At 34.2% G+C, this 18,625-nt stretch overlaps 1 protein-coding gene and 1 pseudogene across 2 annotated transcripts; both read left to right on the forward strand.

Moving 5' to 3' along the window:
- Positions 1 to 4,185: 4,185 nt before the first annotated feature.
- On the forward strand, positions 4,186 to 6,684 carry LOC125198397 (subtilisin-like protease SBT3 pseudogene; annotated as a pseudogene).
- A 9,686-nt stretch (positions 6,685 to 16,370) lies between these two features.
- LOC125198391 (uncharacterized) lies at positions 16,371 to 18,065 on the forward strand. 2 transcript variants are annotated; one of them, XM_048096745.2, is made up of 3 exons: positions 16,371 to 16,819; positions 17,409 to 17,594; positions 17,679 to 18,065. In XM_048096745.2, the coding sequence occupies exons 1-3, from the start codon at positions 16,373 to 16,375 to the stop codon at positions 17,967 to 17,969; spliced, it is 924 nt and encodes a 307-aa protein (XP_047952702.1). In that variant the 5' UTR covers positions 16,371 to 16,372; the 3' UTR covers positions 17,970 to 18,065. The 2 variants fall into 2 exon arrangements, with proteins under 2 accessions (XP_047952702.1, XP_047952703.1); XM_048096746.2 differs by lacking the exon at positions 17,409 to 17,594.
- Positions 18,066 to 18,625: the final 560 nt, after the last annotated feature.

The raw sequence follows: 18,625 nt of genomic DNA on the forward strand, positions 1-18,625 counted from the left end.
AATTATTCTAAGCAATATATGTTAGAAGTTATTGCATATTCTTCTAGATCAAATTTTCAGTACTACGAGTTTTAATATAAAATTGATAAAATAAAAAAGAAAATAATTAAAATATTGTTGATTATAGGTGGATAAATAGGATGCGAATACTTGTACTTCTATGATGCGAAAATTTGAAAAGCTAATTCTTTTTGAACGGTTCAAAATAGACAAATGAATGCCAAAACTTTAATTTGTATTGCTAATCCGTTTATCTTTATTTGCTTTTTCCTAGTTTTAGATTATTATTAGAAAGCTCTACTAAAAATACAAATTCTAGAGATTTATTAAATGTTTGAGTTAAGTTTAATTTGTGTTCTAATTTGAAATTAATCTTAATTATAGATTTGCAAAATGTCTTTTTGAGTATATCAACGTGACATGTCTGCGATGAAAAACAAACATTTATTTTTTGAACTTAATTGACAAAACCTAATAATGAATTTTGTGATGGGGTAACAGTTTGGGTTGGGCCCATCATTAATAAAGATTTCAACAAATGAAATGAAGGAAAGACAGCTAATTTGGTAAAAGAAAATTCCCTCTCTCTGTGGAGCCCTTAGTAATTATGGCTTATCTACTTGATTTCATCTAATTTTGAGGTAAACACAATGTTTGCTTAACCTCTTGAGTGTTAGTTTAATAGGTGTAGAAGTTATAAACATTTGAATAGAATTTGTTTTAGTATTAAATTAAATGTTCTTGTGATAGTATATGGAGACTTTTTTAATAGCTGAAAAGACAATTAGTTTGATTTTCACAGTATATATATAATGAGAGGAATAAAAAGTACAATAATAAGTTAATAGTGAAAACTCTATTTGCACAACATGAAAATCGAGAATAAAGGAGGGGACACTCCCAACTGAGGAGATAAAGACACGTACGACGCCTCAAGCTCCTCGACTGCAAGCAAAAACCCATCTTGAGGTGCGCCCTCGACATTTTGAGATTATCAAAGACATTGTAAGTCGATATGCAGTCACGAATCCCACAAGCTAAAATGCTTAATTAAAAAAATATGTCATTCATCGGCCACCTCCAGGAATAATTAGAGTTATATTACAACTATGTGATTTTCAAATTTAATGAAATTCTTATTTTTAATTACTCGAAATATGAATTAAGAATGTACACAATTGCATATTATATGAAATAAGAAAGAATTACCAAAAAAATAAAATATTAAGATTTGGGGTTCCCAGGCCAAAACGGGCCGGAAAGTGAAGAGGGTTATTGTGGATATACGATTATTAACTAATGGGCTTGCTGGGCCGGTTCTGATTCCTGTGCATTTTTGTTGGAGTTTTAATTTCAAAATTAATTAGGATTTTGATTTTGTGAATGTTAAATAACTCTACAAAAGAAAGTGAAATCAAGAGAGTATAGCATAACATATATTATGATTTTAGTCAGTATTCTTTAATCATTTTTAATTTAAAACCGTTTCATAGCATACTTGCTCCTAAATTTTTGGAAAATAATGATAATCTACGCCCATCTGTTTGCACGATTATTGGAAGTTTTATTGAAGTTTATTCATTAATATTTGATGCGACATTGAAAGATTTCGGGCTGTGAGTCCTTCTCCTACCGCGTCACACATCAGCTTTCCGGGAGTCCCGGCTGAATGCCCGGGCAGCCACCATCGTCTCCCGGAGTAAGATGTAGACGAGCTAAAATATTCCCTCCGTTCCATAGTAATAGAGTCATTTTGTCATTTTGGTTCGTTCCATAGTACTAATAGAGTCATTTCCCTTTTTAGTAAAAGTCAACATATTTCTCCACACCTACTTTACTCTCTCTTACTTTATTCTCTCTTCGTCTCTCTATCTTTTTCATTTTCCAGTTTCTTCTTCCTTTACTTAAATCACCTAACACAATTTTCTTAATTTTCGTGCTGAAAAAAAACGCCTCAATTACTATCGAACAGAAGAAGTAGTATTTCAAGTAAACTAATAAAGCACCAACCAATTTACATTATTCCCAGTAGCATGTTCACCTTCCGTGAGTACTAAATTGAATAGATTATAAAGAATAAAACCTAACGAAAGATAGCAAAGAGACTCAGACAAACTCACAAACATTTCCATTTTGTTAAGAGATGTTTCATTTTGTCTTAACACTATATAAAATTCCTATTAAAAAAACTTTAAAGGCTGAATGCTAATATTGTCTTTTATGCATAAACGGGTTTAGCATGTACGATACGTAAAACATAATAAAATTAATTTTATACTATATAAGACGTAAATATGCTATATATGATTATAATACAAAAAGTGTTTTATCCATTTTTTTTGTGCGACATTGAGTTGCATTGCCATAATCTACCTTCTTCCTAAGTCCCATTCAAGTTGTCTCTCTTTTTTTAAAATTTGAGCTGTGTTATATTGTCATGTAGTTTTTTTTCTCTCTCTAAATGCTTATAGACAATACACTTTGTACTCTAATTCCATTTTCCTTATAATACTTGTGCCATAACAATATGAGACACTTTCAAGGGAACAAATCATGAGTATAAGTTATGATAAGACTTGATATAGTTGATTGAGATGTCATTTATCGTTTAAAATATCATATCATGTTTGATAGTATGATATATTGAAATTACATACTCCTATAAATTTTCAATTTATGAAATGCCCTTAAATGTTAACCTCAGTTAATAACATTAGTATTTTTAATAAGTTAATATGTTTTGTACTATCAACTCCATTCTAGAAGTGATATACAAATTAAGTCACACAAATCCATATCAGTATAAATATGTCGTTGAATGATTCAAACTTGTATTAATATATATGGCCATAATTTCAATTCTTTTTTAATTTCAACTATTTTCTATCAACTTTTCAATGAAATAAATGCAAGAGTGATCAAAAGATGTAATATAGAGTTTCTCGCATATTTTTAAATACATGAGTATATTAGACCCAAATTGCTATAGTCTCATTTATACACTAATTGATAAGTTTATTTATTTAAACTCATTCGAAATAAAAACATAGTGGACCTTCTTGAAATTACAATCTATCTATTTACTTTAGCCTTTATATATAATACTACCATTGAAAACAAAAACTTTCAACTCCATGATTGGTGGTAGGGGCTAATTTGTTGTTTTTTTCCTAGTAGCATTGCCCAAAAATTCATAACCAAGTGGGATTGGGACAGGACACCAATTTATTCTCTCTTTCACACACACAATATTACACTCAAAACATTGCACACACTATTTAATTAATTGATTAATTGATTGAAAGAATATCCAGCTCATTAATCCTAGCTTCTATGTGTACAATTAAATGGTTTATTAAAATTTTGCCGAAATTATTTTGTGCTCCATCCATAGCTACAAAAGTAGTGGGTGCTTCTTATATCTTGAGGTCCATGGCTCTCCTTCACCTTACCTTCATAGAGTTCACTCATTTAATTTCTCCTCATGTCACTTTTTTCCTTGGATTTCAATGGTTTATTTTTAATATTATTGATTTTGAGTAAATTATACTAACTCAAGATAATCCATATACTTATATTGGTAATAATGGAATTTCATTATTTTGAGGTAATAAAAAATGTTTAGTCATACGTTTATGGCCTAGCCAATAATCCTATAGTGAAAAGCAACGTCCATCAAATTACATGCACCAACAAAAGAAAAATAATAAGTGACAGCCTAACTGTCAACAAATAATCATGGGAAAAGAGAAGAAGCACTACTTAACCAAATCACAATTTTTCCAAATAATTATTAGAAATAGAGACTCGTGTGTTTCGTAATCAGAACTTTCCAATCGTCAATTTTCAACTATAGATATTATTTAATAAATTTAATAGTTGGACCTAAATTGAACGCTACCAATTGAATACGCAAAAACTTTAATTAATATCTCTTACAAATGAGCAAAGAGAAGTTGAATTGGGGTCATCGTCGCAATTTCGTTGATAAGACGTTTCTGTCTTGATTGATAAATCGATAATTTGAGTTACCGAATGCAACTTAGTGAACGAACGGTACTCTTCTAATCAATAAATTAGAAATTCGAGTTATCACGGGTGACGGAAGGTGACGGAAGCAAATGAGAACTATTATTGACTCTCTAAAAAAGTTGAAGTGGGTGTCGAGCCCTCCCCTCCATAGGATGTATATATAAGTGCTAATGTTCATATTTTCAAGAATTCACAAACACCCAATTTCACTACACAAACATGGCAATTCCCCACAAATTGTGGTGTTTTGTGTTGATCATACTTCCACATTTCATTTCCATAATTTTTGCAGATGATTATGATACCTACATTATCCACATGGATGCCTCAGCCATGCCCAAAGCCTTCTCTACTCACCACAATTGGTACTTAACCACACTCTCATCAATATCCAACACAAACACAAACACAATCAAATCTACCACAACTCTCTCTTCATCATCCTCATCCAAACTCATCTACACTTACACCAATGCCATCAACGGCTTCACCGCCCTCCTCTCCCCCTCCGAGCTCCGATCCCTCGCCGACACCCCCGGCTTCCTCTCCTCCACCCGGGACGCGACGGTGAAGCGCGACACCACACACTCCAACCAATTCCTCGGCCTCAACGACGACCACGGCGTGTGGCCCGCCTCCCACTACGGCCACGACGTCATCATCGGCCTCGTGGACACGGGAATCTGGCCCGAGAGCCGGAGCTTCGGCGACGCCGGCCTCGGCCCGATCCCGTCCCGATGGAAAGGCGCGTGCGAGAGCGGCACGAAATTCAACTCCTCCCTGTGCAACAACAAGCTCATCGGCGCCCGGTCGTTCAACAAGGGCCTACTCGCGAGGTACCCGAACATCACCATCGCGATGAACTCCGCCCGCGACACGGACGGCCACGGCACGCACACGTCGAGCACGGCCGCGGGCGGGGCAGTCGAGGGGGCGGACTACTTCGGGTACGCCCCGGGCACGGCCAGGGGGACCGCGCCCGGGGCGCGGGTGGCAATGTACAAGGCCCTGTGGGACGAGGGGTCCGTCCTCTCTGACATCATCGCCGCCATCGACCAGGCCATCGCCGACGGCGTCGACGTCATCTCCATTTCCCTAGGCATAGACGGCACGCCCCTCTATGCCGACCCTATCGCCATAGCCGCATTCGCGGCTATGGAACAGGGCATTTTCGTCTCCACCTCCGCCGGCAACGAGGGCCCGTTCCTCGCGACCCTCCACAACGGAACGCCGTGGGTCCTCACCGTCGCCGCCTCGACAATTGACCGTGAGTTCCACGGCGCCGTCGTGCTAGCCACCGGAGCCTCCATCACCGGGCAATCACTCTACCCTGGCAACTCCTCTGCCACAGAACTCCCCTTAATCCTCCCCAAATCTTGCACAGATGCAAAATCACTCAAAAATCTCAAAAACAGAGACATCATCATCGTCTGCGTTGACACCAATTTCACTCTCGGCGACCAGCTCTACAACGCCGGCGATTTGAAAATCGCCGGCGCCGTCTTCATCACCAACACCACCGACATCACATTCTACACACAAACATCCTTCCCCGCCATCTTCCTCAATCTCGAAAAAGGCTCCGAAATCCTCAACTACATCAACACCACATCCCAACCCAAAGCAAGCCTCAGCTTCAAGCAAACATCCCTGGGCACGAAGCCCGCGCCGCGCCTCGCGAGCTATAGCTCGCGAGGCCCGTCCCCGAGCTGCCCGGTCGTCCTGAAGCCCGACCTGACAGCTCCGGGCGACCAAATCCTGGCCGCGTGGCCGTCGAATTCCCCCGCCACCCAATTGAAATCCGGAGAAATCTACAACGACTTCAATATAATATCCGGGACATCGATGTCCTGCCCCCACGCTGCTGGCGTGGCCGCCCTGCTGCGGGGGACCCACCCCACCTGGTCCCCTGCAGCAATCCGGTCCGCAATGATTACTACGGCCAGTTTTTTAGACAACACTGGCCGTCCCATCGCGGACCTGGGGCTGGATAACCTGCCCGCCACGCCAATCGACATGGGGGCCGGACAGGTGGACCCGAACAGGGCCGTCGATCCCGGCCTCGTATACGAGGCCGGGACGGACGACTACGTCCGCCTGATGTGCGCGATGAACTTCACGGATAAGCAGATACGGACGGTGACGCGTTCGAGCAGCTACAGCTGCTCGAACGCGTCGCTGGACCTGAATTACCCGTCGTTCGTCGCGTTCTTTCGCGTGCACGACGGGAGGGATTCGGGGGCGAGGGAGATGAGGCGGACGGTGACGAATGTGGGAGGCGGGAGGGCGGTTTACGCGGCGAAAGTGACGGTGGAGGGAGGGCTAAACGTCACCGTTTCGCCGGAGAGTTTGGAGTTTGAGGGGGAGAATGAGAAGAAGAGCTTTGTTTTGAGAGTGGAGGATCCGAGGTTGGAGAGGAATAACTCGATTGTTTATGGAGCTTTGAGTTGGATTGAATCTAGTGGTAATCGTGTGGTTAGAAGTCCGATTGTAGTTACAACTATATCTCCTGATGACCTTCTTCCACAGGGTTGATATTGTTCTTGAAAATTTTATATTTTTGGTATATTTTAGTTTTGAGATCTTCTTCAGTTGTTGTTAATGGAGACATTGATTAAACAGAAAAGAGTGTTTTTGTTGTGTTGGTTTTAATTTTGTGGAGAGGAGAGTGATGCATGGAACGATATATGAAGGGAATCTTGCTCAACTTATTAATACCATCAACTTATTAATACATGTCTTTCTTAACGTCTTTCCTTTTCAATTTGTCCTACAAATTAAATATTATCACATTTAAAACTTTATATAAAGTATATTTTCTTTTTACACTTAGCACACATAATAACATTTCCTAACATCCATTAGGAGATAGAATGAGTACTAGATAGTTAATTAATTTGAAAGTGTTTTTATCACATCAATAATTTTAATGTAAGGGGAAAATGTGGTTTAGTGAAAATAAATAAGCGGTTCACTTACCTTATTTATAGGTATCATACTTCTTTTTAATCACTATAATATCACTTGCACCTTGAGCATTATTTCTTTTTATACTCCCTCCGTCCCATATTATTTGTACTGTTGCTTTTCCGCTCATCACAAACGTAACTTCTTACACTATTTATAATTTAAGTTAGAATTAATGCATTTAATTAATAAGTAGATTAAGTTAAGAGCTCATTTATTAAGTGATGTCGTATTACACTTAAAATTCTAATTTAATTACACTAAAAAATCAACCCCGAATTTACGGCCTAAAAATTAATAATGCGGATAACATGGGACGGAGGGAGTATAACCTACCATATTTATATAATGACATAATTGAAATAAACAAAAAAAAATACAGTAGTTAAATTATAAAATCAAATAATTATCCAAGTTTAAAAAATTAAAAATCGAGCCATGTGAAAGGTTCTAATTGAGCCACATTTGACCATTTTGTGGAGTACTTCCAATTTCAGCAAGCGTAGCAAACGTTGGTGAAGCTTTGAGAATTAAATTTTTTCCATGAACTAAATTATAGGTAATTGACATTCTGATCTTATTCTAAGAAATTTTATTTGATTCATGATTTATTATAGAAAATAATTAATGTGTCGAGGACCCATTTGAAGAAAGATACAAATGCATGTGATTGATTAAAGAATGTGACTTTTGTAGTCATGTCTGTGTCTCTACAATTGGAGTCACTTCAAAATCTTATTATTATATTTTAATAAAAATATTATCTAGCTCATGCTCTCTTTGCATTTCTTTTTCCGTTTATAATGAAGTATTATCATGTGTCACTTTATCCACCGATGGTGATATTTTATTTTGTATTTTATATGTTGCATGAGATTAATTTTGTGGTATACTTATCCTCAAATCATTTAGACATCATATAATAATTAGGAAACTGATTTTGGTAGGTAGAGGTTTATTTAATGGGACCAAAACCAGCAAGTTTTCAAAAAATTAATTATTGGATTTTTGGAATTATAGGTAATGTTGAGCCATTGAGAGTAAAGAGAGGAAAATTTTCACAAAAAGTTAAGACAACTTAGAAGCTCCAGCTCATCCCTGTTGGCAAATTACATACAATATATATGTATATAATATAAGAAACATTAAAATTAAATCAAGAATTGTAGTAGTAACATATATTTGCAGAATTTCGGACTTAGTTCGAGTACAAGAAACCTTTACATTTATAAATCAAGAATTTTTAGCTAGTCAATTGATGTTGTAACTAACATAATTTCGTGTAGTAAATGAGAAAGATCAATGTTAGCAGAATTTGATGTTATCGTACATTTGATATTATATTGTTGTTAAGTGATAAAGTTGCAATCATACGCCTAAGTTATTTCATTTGCAATATATTATATCATGTGTTTCATTATCGTCAATGTATATTCAATATTACTACACGGAGCACTATTAAGTTCTTTTGGGATGACATTCACAAATGTCAGACCCTGGTGGGGTCGAGTGAGGTCAGCCAACCCCACCGCCGGTCTACCAAACACTGCCAGAAAACTTCATAATCGGCCTTTGACCCGTCGCAGCTGCACTTCCGATCTCATGGAAGCTTCAATCAAAAGTAGTTTTATTGTGTTTTTCTCTTACACTATTCATGAGTCTCACAATAATTTTTCTCTTCAGAACATCTCCAAGGAAAGGGGTTAATGAAGAAGTAAAGAGAAATAATTACTTGGGGAGGTAGGGTTCAGAGATGAGGTAAAGAGAAGGAAAGGAGTACCATATTTACCTCTTCTTGATAAAATTTCATGCTCCAAAGGAAAAGGTATTTGGGGAGGTATTATACATTTTTTCATTTTGAGAAGGTATCTTTACCTCATCTTAGAAGAGAAGGTAAAAAGTTAGTTATTTTTGTTTGCCTTTTGAATTTACCTTCTTTCCTTGGAGTCCATTATTTTTTAAGAAGATATAATTACCTTTTTGAGAAGGTAAATGAGAAATATATCTTCTCAACTTACATTTCCTCCTTGGAGATGCTCTTATAAAGTTTCACTACTTGACAATAGAGGTCGAATTTGAGCATTCCTTTAAATTTTATATACATTACTATTTTATAAATTACTCGATATTTCATATAAATTGCAATTGCTTGATTAAAATACGGAATTTATTTAAATACAAAATTTACAAAATCAAAATTACATTATTGAAACCAGAAACATAATAATATTTTTAAAATTTAGAATTTTATTATTGAAATAGAGAAAGAGGGAAAAGGATATTATCGTGTGGCTCTCAAACATTTTTCGACTCCTTTTTTCTTCAATCCATATTTATGTTCATTTTCTTGGTTTTGGTTCATTACAAAATAACTTTTTGAAGTGACAATTATGATAGTACATATAGAGGAATAGGTCAAGTGCTATATTATTCACGTAATAAATGAAACGTTTTTTTATGGTGTCACCTCTAGAAAATTAATTATTGATAGAAATATTCGTGAAAATTTCGTGAAAAAAGGGAAAATTCATGAAAATGTCGTGGAATCACGAGCCTCGGTAACAAATACAAATTTTCGATTAGGAAAATAAATTTATGATAACAAAAACGGGTTAACCGAGATATATGATCTCAATTTATAAAATAGGAAAATATAATGGTATTTTTGGAGTTCTCGTGTGGAATGGGTTATAGCTATATATACAGTATAGAAATTGTGTACTCAAATGATTTTTTTTTCAAAGAGAATTAATAAAATTCTCATTTTTATCGTTCCATATTTTCAAAGGCCACCAAGTGATTAAAAGGAAAAACATGTTACCATCATATATCAAAATACGATTCATCAAAAATTGTCGTTTGTCATAAAAAAATTTCATGTGCGTGACGCCGTATGAATTCTTCCACTAGCACGACTAGGCTAAGTCTAAGGGAAAAGAAAAGTCTACCAAGGGGAAAATGGAATTTTTGTCATTATATTATATATATGCATATAATTATATTAAAGTTTTGTTGATGTGTTTATATTCACTAGCTATTTATAAATTTTAAAGCATGTGACGGATCGACATCAAGAGAGGTTGTCGATGTAGAAGTGCGAATGAAAAGTGATCCTTAGTGACAAATTCACAGCATAATTTGTTGCATGAAGTGAATAATTCAGAAATGGAGTAGTACTTTTTTTAGTTTAATGAGGGGTAAATTTTGAAATTTCACTGTGCGTGTAAGTTTTTAAAAAATCACAAATCAATGTGATTTGACATTTTATAAAAAAAAAGTAGATCGAATTTCGAAAGATTAACCGTGATATTTTTGACTGATCGTAAGGAAAATTAGACTTTCCTGGCGAGCATCCCGTCTCATCTCCTAAATCCATTGTTGGCAACTTTATGAGATATATATGATGATATGAAACACCAGAAAATGTTATTCTAAAAGTATACAAAAATAAGGTTCCATATATTGGGGTAGGGTTTCAATTAATTTATGCATAAATGTGTTTGTTATTGTACCCTAGAGTATTAATTTATGCATAAATGTGTTTAGTCTATCATAAATTGAGACGGCTAAAAAGTAAATGAGCATATATACCTTGAATACACATGACACAAACAAAAACAAATATAGGGAGGGATGTGATCAAATGAAAATTCTAAATATTGTATAAACTCAAAACTATGATCTGGACCATTGAAAAATGTCAACAAATCACAAAAAAACATCAACAAGAAAATGTCAACAGAATTTCAACGGTAGTCGATGATTAATGCTGTGTTGATATTGTATTGACATTAAAATCTTGAAATTTTACACTGTGTTGATATTGTTTTGAAACTGTGTTGAAACTGTATTGAGGAGTTTTGAGTTTGTACAATATATAAGTTTGCATTTTATCACTACCCATCCAACAAATATAATTACAGTTATGGTATTTAACTTTTTAATTATTTAATAAATCGTACTAGTTTCTTACTCAAACATGTCTTTATTGATATTAAGTAGTCATATTAATTATAGTCGTCCATATAAAGAAAGAAATATAAATGAACAATATGAAAATATTTTGATTATTTTGTATTTCAATTTTGTAGAATAAATTTACAATTTAAATTATTGATAAATAATTAAAATAACAATAAAATAGTAATTCAGTTTTTGACTCGAAATAATTTTGGTGGAAAGATGAAGGAAAATTAATTAATAGTCCAATGTTGTAAAAGTATTTTCTCTCTATTAAAGAATGAGAGAGATGGTAAACATGTAAAAGTATTAATTGAATAAGTATTACTTAAAACTATATATTAACTTTTATTTTTTATCTTTTATGAAAATTTATCAGAATTGGCATGCTGAAAAAGATTTACTCATACAGTGTTATATAAAATGTTGGAAAATTATATATACTCGTAAATAACAGATTTCTTACTAATGAGGTGCTACTTTTGGTAACACCACTAAATTATTTTATTCATTATACCATTTTTAGATTACAAATATATTTATGTTGTGGCCGAGCATACGATGACCTCATAGCTTCTCCCATCAACTAAAATAGTTTTATTAAAGTAACAATTTAGTCCTTGCGACAAAAATATCCTATTCTCAAATCACATATGCATTTCATTGTCAATTTCACTTTTTAATTGATTGATTGATAATTTGATATGGTTACGGTTTCCAATTACGAGCGTGCAGCTATCTTTTTTGTTGTTTTATTTTCTTCCACACAAAAGTGAGGTCCTGCAATAAATTTAATACATAAAAATAATATATGGTGAGACAGTCATGCCCACTATATTGAGAATGAAATGCCCATAATTTTCAGAAATTGATAGTAGTACTGTCTAATTTAATAAAATAATATATACAATTTGGATTTTCTACAACGAATCAACGAATTGTCACATTGTAATACCTGTGTTTGGATAGCGTTATCGTTTGCATGATAATGTCTTGATATAATGTATATATGAACATGAAATTATTTTGTTTTACCAAAATTACCCCATGCAACAAACTGACATGCAAAATTTAGAGAGGTAGAATTTGATTGTTATTTTATCATTCACGAATCTAGAAATCAAAATTTGTAAAATATGACACAACTAAAGAGCATCGTTGTCAGCATCAGAACGCATAGGCCGTGGGGCTAGCTATCGTCGCTAGCAAAGAATAGCAGACAAAGAATATAAATAAACCCATGTTGGAGCGTAATTACCACAATGTGGGGTCGACAACATCATCAAGTACCAAATCTTGAAATTTTCCGATCCTCATGGGCCGAAAGTGGGATCGATCGACTTCTCCAACCTGGCTTTATATTGTCTATTGTATAGTGGTCGACTGTAACTTTCAATTGAATATCCTCCATTTAGGCTTTTTACTAACCAAAAAAAGTGTGTATACTTTTTGTCTTTGAAAAGAATGCATAAAATGCAACCATAAAGGAAGTCATGGGAATGATTACTAATTTTTTTCGTATTTGATTTGATTTTATTGTTATAGATAAATAACTTTTTATTCAAACACTCAAAAAGTCAATTATACTTATACCTATAAATAAAATACTTACGAATTCAAATTTTAACATAAAAAATCATTCCAAGAAAAAATTATTAGCGTTGAGTATTTAGTAGTGGCGGATCCAGGATTCATAAAAAGAGAAGGCGAAATATGTATTAGTAGGTTGGTTAATTAGGGCGAAAATGATAATTTTTTTTAATTTTCGGGGCAACGTCGGGGCAAACGAGAGGGGGCGGATATGGTAATTTTACGTCCGGATAAGAGGAAATTAGTCGCACGGAGGGGGGCGACCGCCTCTCCTGCCCCCTAGATCCGCCAGTGGTATTTAGTTAAAGAATAAAAATATTATAAAAAATATTAAACAAAAACGAAAACATTGAAATTGTAAGAATTTTAATTATAAAATTAATTTTTTAATACTAGTATTTAATTAATTAATAAATAAGGGAAATGAGATTATGTAAATGAGTGTCGATTTCTTTTGGTGTAAATGAGAAGGAAAAAAAAATCTGAAATTTGCTTTGGTGTAAAGTAACGTGAGATCATATTTTATTTATGTTGTAATGTGACAGAAAGTTGCGCAAATCTCGGAATGGGTTCCTTCTTTTCGTCATTAACGAAAATAACGATAAAAAGCAACAAAATTAATCCAGTACTATGTAGGAAAATACAAAGCTAACTAAATTATTTTTTGAAGAAAATTAGCAATCATGCACAAAAAAAAAAAAAAAAACAGAATAAAATAGTAGCACAACAACAACACTTAGTAGGGCAGTTAAAAACAAAATGTCTATTACATATTAGAAATGAGCCAATTACCCTTTAAAAGGGCTCATAAAGGGGAGGGTTATCCATACTTATATAGAGAAACTAAGATCATCACCAAGCAGATGTGGAACAAGGATTTGGAGAATTTAACACGCCTCCTCACGTGTGGGCCAGAATGACACATCGGACTTCCATCATGTGAGTAGGCAAGAAAAGAGATAAAGAGATAAACCATAATCGACTTGGGTCCTACTCTGATACCATATTAGAAATGGACCACTCACCCCTTAAAAGGCCTCATAAGAGGGAGGGTTATCCATACTTATATAGAGAAGCTAGGATCATCACTAAGCCGATGTGGGATAAGGATTTGGAGAATTTAACATCAGAGCTATGATTAAAACTAGGCTTGTCAAAATGGATACCGGGTACTGGTTACCCGATATCCAAACCCGAAAAAGTCGGATAATTGGATACCCGACACCCGATTTTTTGGGTATCGGATCGGGATCGGATAGTGAGAATTTTGGATTATCGGGTATCGGGTTACCCGATATCCGATCGGGTATACCCGAATTATCTGATTTATCCGATCTATTTTCTAAAATTAATAAATTATATTTTTATTATAATTAAATATAATTTAATTTCTTAACTATAATTTAATTAATACTTAATAGTTAGCATATAAGATATGTAATTTAATTTTTTAATTACATTTTAATTTCATTGACTTGTGATATTTATAATTTTGAATTTTTTGATGATATTATTGTTAGATCTTGATTCTTATGAATTATTGAATTGTGATATTTATAAAGGATGAATGTTTGAACTTATGAATTTTGATGGTTATTGACTTATTGTGGATGAATGAAAGATGTTAATATGTATAACTTATGAATTTTGTATTTTTCAAAGTTTGTAATTATTTTCTTTAAATTCGAAATACTACAAGAATTTTGTATTCCTAAAAGTTTGTAGTTATTTTCTCTTAAATTCGAGCTACTATAAGAATTTTGTATTTCTAAAAGTTTGTAGTTATTTTTACTTGAATATTAGTACTTCAACTTTGTATTAAATTTGAATTAAATAATAGAGTATTAAATAAATCTAAAAGTTTGTAGTTAATTTTCAAAAAAAAAAATCAAAATCACAATTGGGACTGGATACCTGATTTTTCGGGATTGGATACCCGAGTCGGGTATCCGGGTACCCGAAATCAAATTCGGGTCGGGTATCGGGTATTGGATTTTAAGAATTTCGGGATCGGATATCCAAAAATTTCGGATCGGGTATCCGCGGGTACCCAATTTGACAGGCCTAATTAAAACTGTAATATCATATGTTAGAGAATTTATTCGCTGATTCAAGGTGAGTATGCTTTTATTAAACAAGGTTCTGATACTATTGTTGTGCCTCTAACATTATGATTATTTTTATTTTTTTCAAATCTCAATAATATGAATATAAGAATTATCATGAAGAGTGAAAGAAAATAAAATGATTATTCAAAGTTTAAAGTTTTATTTTCCTGGCCGTTGCATAAGCTACAAAGTGGTGATTCTTTAGGCCCTAGCCCGGCCGGAATTTTGAGCCCATTAACAGAAATGGGTCAATTTTTGATAGAATGGTCACACAAGTTTCTCTTAATTATAAAATAGTGTAATACTACTACTTTGTATAAATCAATAAAAACAATGATTGATTAGTGGAGTAACTTGTAAAATTAAAATATTTTCATTTCAAGAGATAACATAATCATCTATACCCTAGTAGCATACAATCAGCATCGTAATAAATTATATTGTTCAATGGTCTCATTGTTTTGAATCTTACTACTTTTTTTAATAATTATGGGCATATAATTACTTGGATGATTTCCTATTCATTATACATATAAAAATAACAATGATGGGAAGATATATAGAGGGAGGATCCTGATAAAATGCCACAAACTATAAGATAGATATACATGATTGGGCTTCTCTTTGATCCAATCATTTTATTATAATATATTATCACTTTAATACAGTAGTATTAGCAGTTGCTTGTGATTAGTATCTAATAAAGCAAATTAATTTTATAAAATTTGTATTGATGATGTGTAAAAAGGGTAAACTAAATTCAAATCGAGTTAATTTTCATTCAGCTAATATATATTGATGTTTAGTCATTGTCATTGACACTAAAGAAATCACCTAATTTTGACCGTATTTATTAACTAGTAGTAATAAATAGAATTAACAACTAAAATTATCACTAAATAATAGCCAATAGGTATTAACCATTAACGAAAATTTGATCTATTTTTCACTAAATCTATATTTATTATACAAGATTGACACTTCCATTAAACAAGCACTTGTTTACATCCTAATTTTATAGTATTCGTTTTAAATATAAAACTCTTAATAAATAAAAATCTATGATATATTATGCAAATTGTGGTAGTTTAATCTATAATAATAAATGAATACAAATTAAACTAAATATAAGTGATGCACACATTAATACCTACATTAATTACAATCACGCACTGGAAAAATAGAGGTGCTCACGGTTCTGAAACTGTCGATTCTGCTTTTGAACCTTAAGCCAATGGTTCAGGTTCAGGAACCCCCGGTTTTGTTCGGTTTAGCCGGTTCCTTCTATTGATTATTCCCTCTATTAACAACAATTACCCGAAAATTGATTGATTAGAAAAATAGTAGAGTTTGAATTGTAGAGTATTCCCTCAATTAAAGCAATTGACAACTCTAATGCAGCTGTCTCAATCCTTCCCGCCAGTTAAAACCGTTTTAAATAGACATTTATTCCATTTTTATCATACTTAATTTCTCTTTCTCCACTATGTATGAAATTATAACAATTTATAACTCCCATTAGCAAAATTAAATTTCACAAATTATGGAAAATCAATGCATCCTAAGCTGTAATTTCATTAAAAGTCATCACACCGAATCAACAATTACCCAAAAAGGCTAAAGAAAAATGATCTATTGTTAACATTTAAAAAATAAAATATTCATCATATTAAAAAAATATTCATGGCTTCATTGTAACACATTCATAAAAAAAAATGCAGGCAAAGACGGATTGGGAGCCGTCAACGCCGGCGGCGTACTTCGTTCAGAGCCCGTCTCACGATGGGGAGAAAACGACTGCGTCGCTCAACTCGACCCCGATCGTGAGCTTGAGCCCCACGGGGTCCCTGGGCCACTACTCTGGTGGCCACGGGCACTCCCCTGGGTCCTCCATCAGCCACTGCACGGGCCCAGAAAAACTTGGGCCCGTGCAGGGGTCGAGGAAGGCCGGCAACGACGTTGTGTTGACGAATTTGGAATTCGATGTGAATAATTTGATGGGAGATGAAGAAGGGTTGTGTGAGGGTGATGAGGAGAGGTGGTTGTGTTTTCATTTTTATAATATTTTGCCATTTTTAGTTGGGTTTTTTGTGGGTTTTTTCTTGTTTTGTTTGATTTTGTGGGGCGTCAGTAAATATCAGAAGCCTGAGATCAAAATGCAGGTTAGTTTTTCTTTAATTTAGCTTTATCATATCTCCATTTCTTTCTCCAAAGTTTGTCTTTTTTCATTAATTCAATTTATATTGAAATTGTACGTGTTCTAGGATTGTTGATGATTAAAATGGAAATGGTATTTGTTGTTGCAAGGTTTTTTAAATGGCTGCTTTTGATCTGAATCGATTAGATTAATTCGTTTTCATTTGTTTTTTTTAGTGTGAAAGTCCATATTTGAAGTAAATAGTTTGGTAAAACGTCAAATACTTGTAATTCATTTTGCAGTGTTATTTTACTAAATTTAAGTAAAAATTATGGAGTATTACTATTGAATAGTTAAATTTTAGAATTAGAAATTTGCTCCATGCCAAAGAATTTCTATACTGTGTTTATGCCTATTTCAATTTTCTTCTATCTATATCTCTTTATGCTGGACTTCCTCTAAAGATTAACATAAAGAAAATACTATGCCAGTTTGCAAATTGCAAAAAATGCTGAAATTTCTCACATTAAATTGTCAATTATGCCAAAAAATTGTTGACTTGGAGCATTTCATAGTTCATATATTGACAATAATTGACATAGTAATTTTTGCAGAGCATAAAATTTGAGACATTTATAATTCAAGCCGGTTCCGACACAAGTGGAGTTTCAACCGACATGATCTCTCTCAACTCCACACTAAAATTCAAATACACAAACACAGCTTCTTTTTTTGGTGTTCATGTCTCATCCACTCCTATTTCTCTCTCCTATACCCATCTCCAAATCGCCTCTGGAGATGTAACAATCTCTCACTTCTCCCGAATTTCCAAAAATCTCAAAATTCTTGATTTAAAACCGTAATGCATTCATACATTTATGCAGGTTAAAGAATTCTACAAGAGGAGGAAGCAAGAGGAGAATGTGAGGGTGGTGGTGGCCGGCGACAAGATTCCGATGTATGGTAGCGGGGCGACCCTCGTTTCCCCCGATGGGATGACGGACTTGCCCGTGACGCTGAAGCTGGATCTCAAAGTTGGATCAAGAGCTCATGTTATGGGCAAGTTGGTGAACCGGAGATTCTTGAACAAGGTTGAGTGCTTCCTCGATTTTGCCACGACGAAAATTGATGTTCCGATTTCTCTCAGGAATTGCACGTATCATCGATCATTGTAGTAGTTTTGCGGGAATTTTTGAAGTTGTAGTAGTCATTTGATACGTTTTTGTTCATGTTTCCATTTTGATCTATCTAATAGTATAAATCTTATTTCACTAGGTCAGTCGTATTTTACTTTTATTATATACTCACTCTGTCCGCGAATCGGAGTCCCATTTTACCATTTTGGGTCATCTGTGAATAGAAGTCCCGGTTCCCGGTTCATAATTAATATAAATGGTAAAAAGACTCCACATTCCACTAACTCATTTCACTCACATATCATTCAAAACTAATAAATATAGTGGGACTCTTATTCCACCAACTTTCTTCCACTTACTTTTCTTAACATTTCTTAAAACTCATGCCGGAAAGAAATGAGATTCCTATTCTTAACATTTCTTAAAACTCATGCCGGAAAGAAATGAGACTTCTATTCGCGGACGAATGGAGTATAAACCTATAAATAGTAGTAGCAAATAGACACTACATACCATCATACTATTACATTTGATTACAAAGCTAATACTCTTAGGTCCGTCAATGTAGCCCGCAATTCGTAGGTTGACCCGAATAGCCCGCTAAATTTATAGGATTATGGCTAAAATATCTAGTCCGATAAAATTACAACCCGATTAACCAACAACCTGTTAGAGTCAGACTCAAAAGCCCGATA

The sequence above is a fragment of the Salvia hispanica genome, chromosome 2 (genome assembly GCF_029641045.1).
Source record: "Salvia hispanica isolate PSC_SH4W2 chromosome 2, Shi_PSC_v1, whole genome shotgun sequence".
Classification (NCBI taxonomy): domain Eukaryota; kingdom Viridiplantae; phylum Streptophyta; class Magnoliopsida; order Lamiales; family Lamiaceae; genus Salvia; species Salvia hispanica.

Coding starts and splice junctions, on each gene's coding strand:
- LOC125198391 (XM_048096745.2), top strand. CDS start 16,373: ATGCAGGCAAAGACGGATTGGGAGCCGTCAACGCCGGCGGCGTACTTC. Junction 16,820..17,408: donor AGCCTGAGATCAAAATGCAG/GTTAGTTTTTCT, acceptor TAATTTTTGCAG/AGCATAAAATTTGAGACATT. Junction 17,595..17,678: donor TCCAAATCGCCTCTGGAGAT/GTAACAATCTCT, acceptor ACATTTATGCAG/GTTAAAGAATTCTACAAGAG.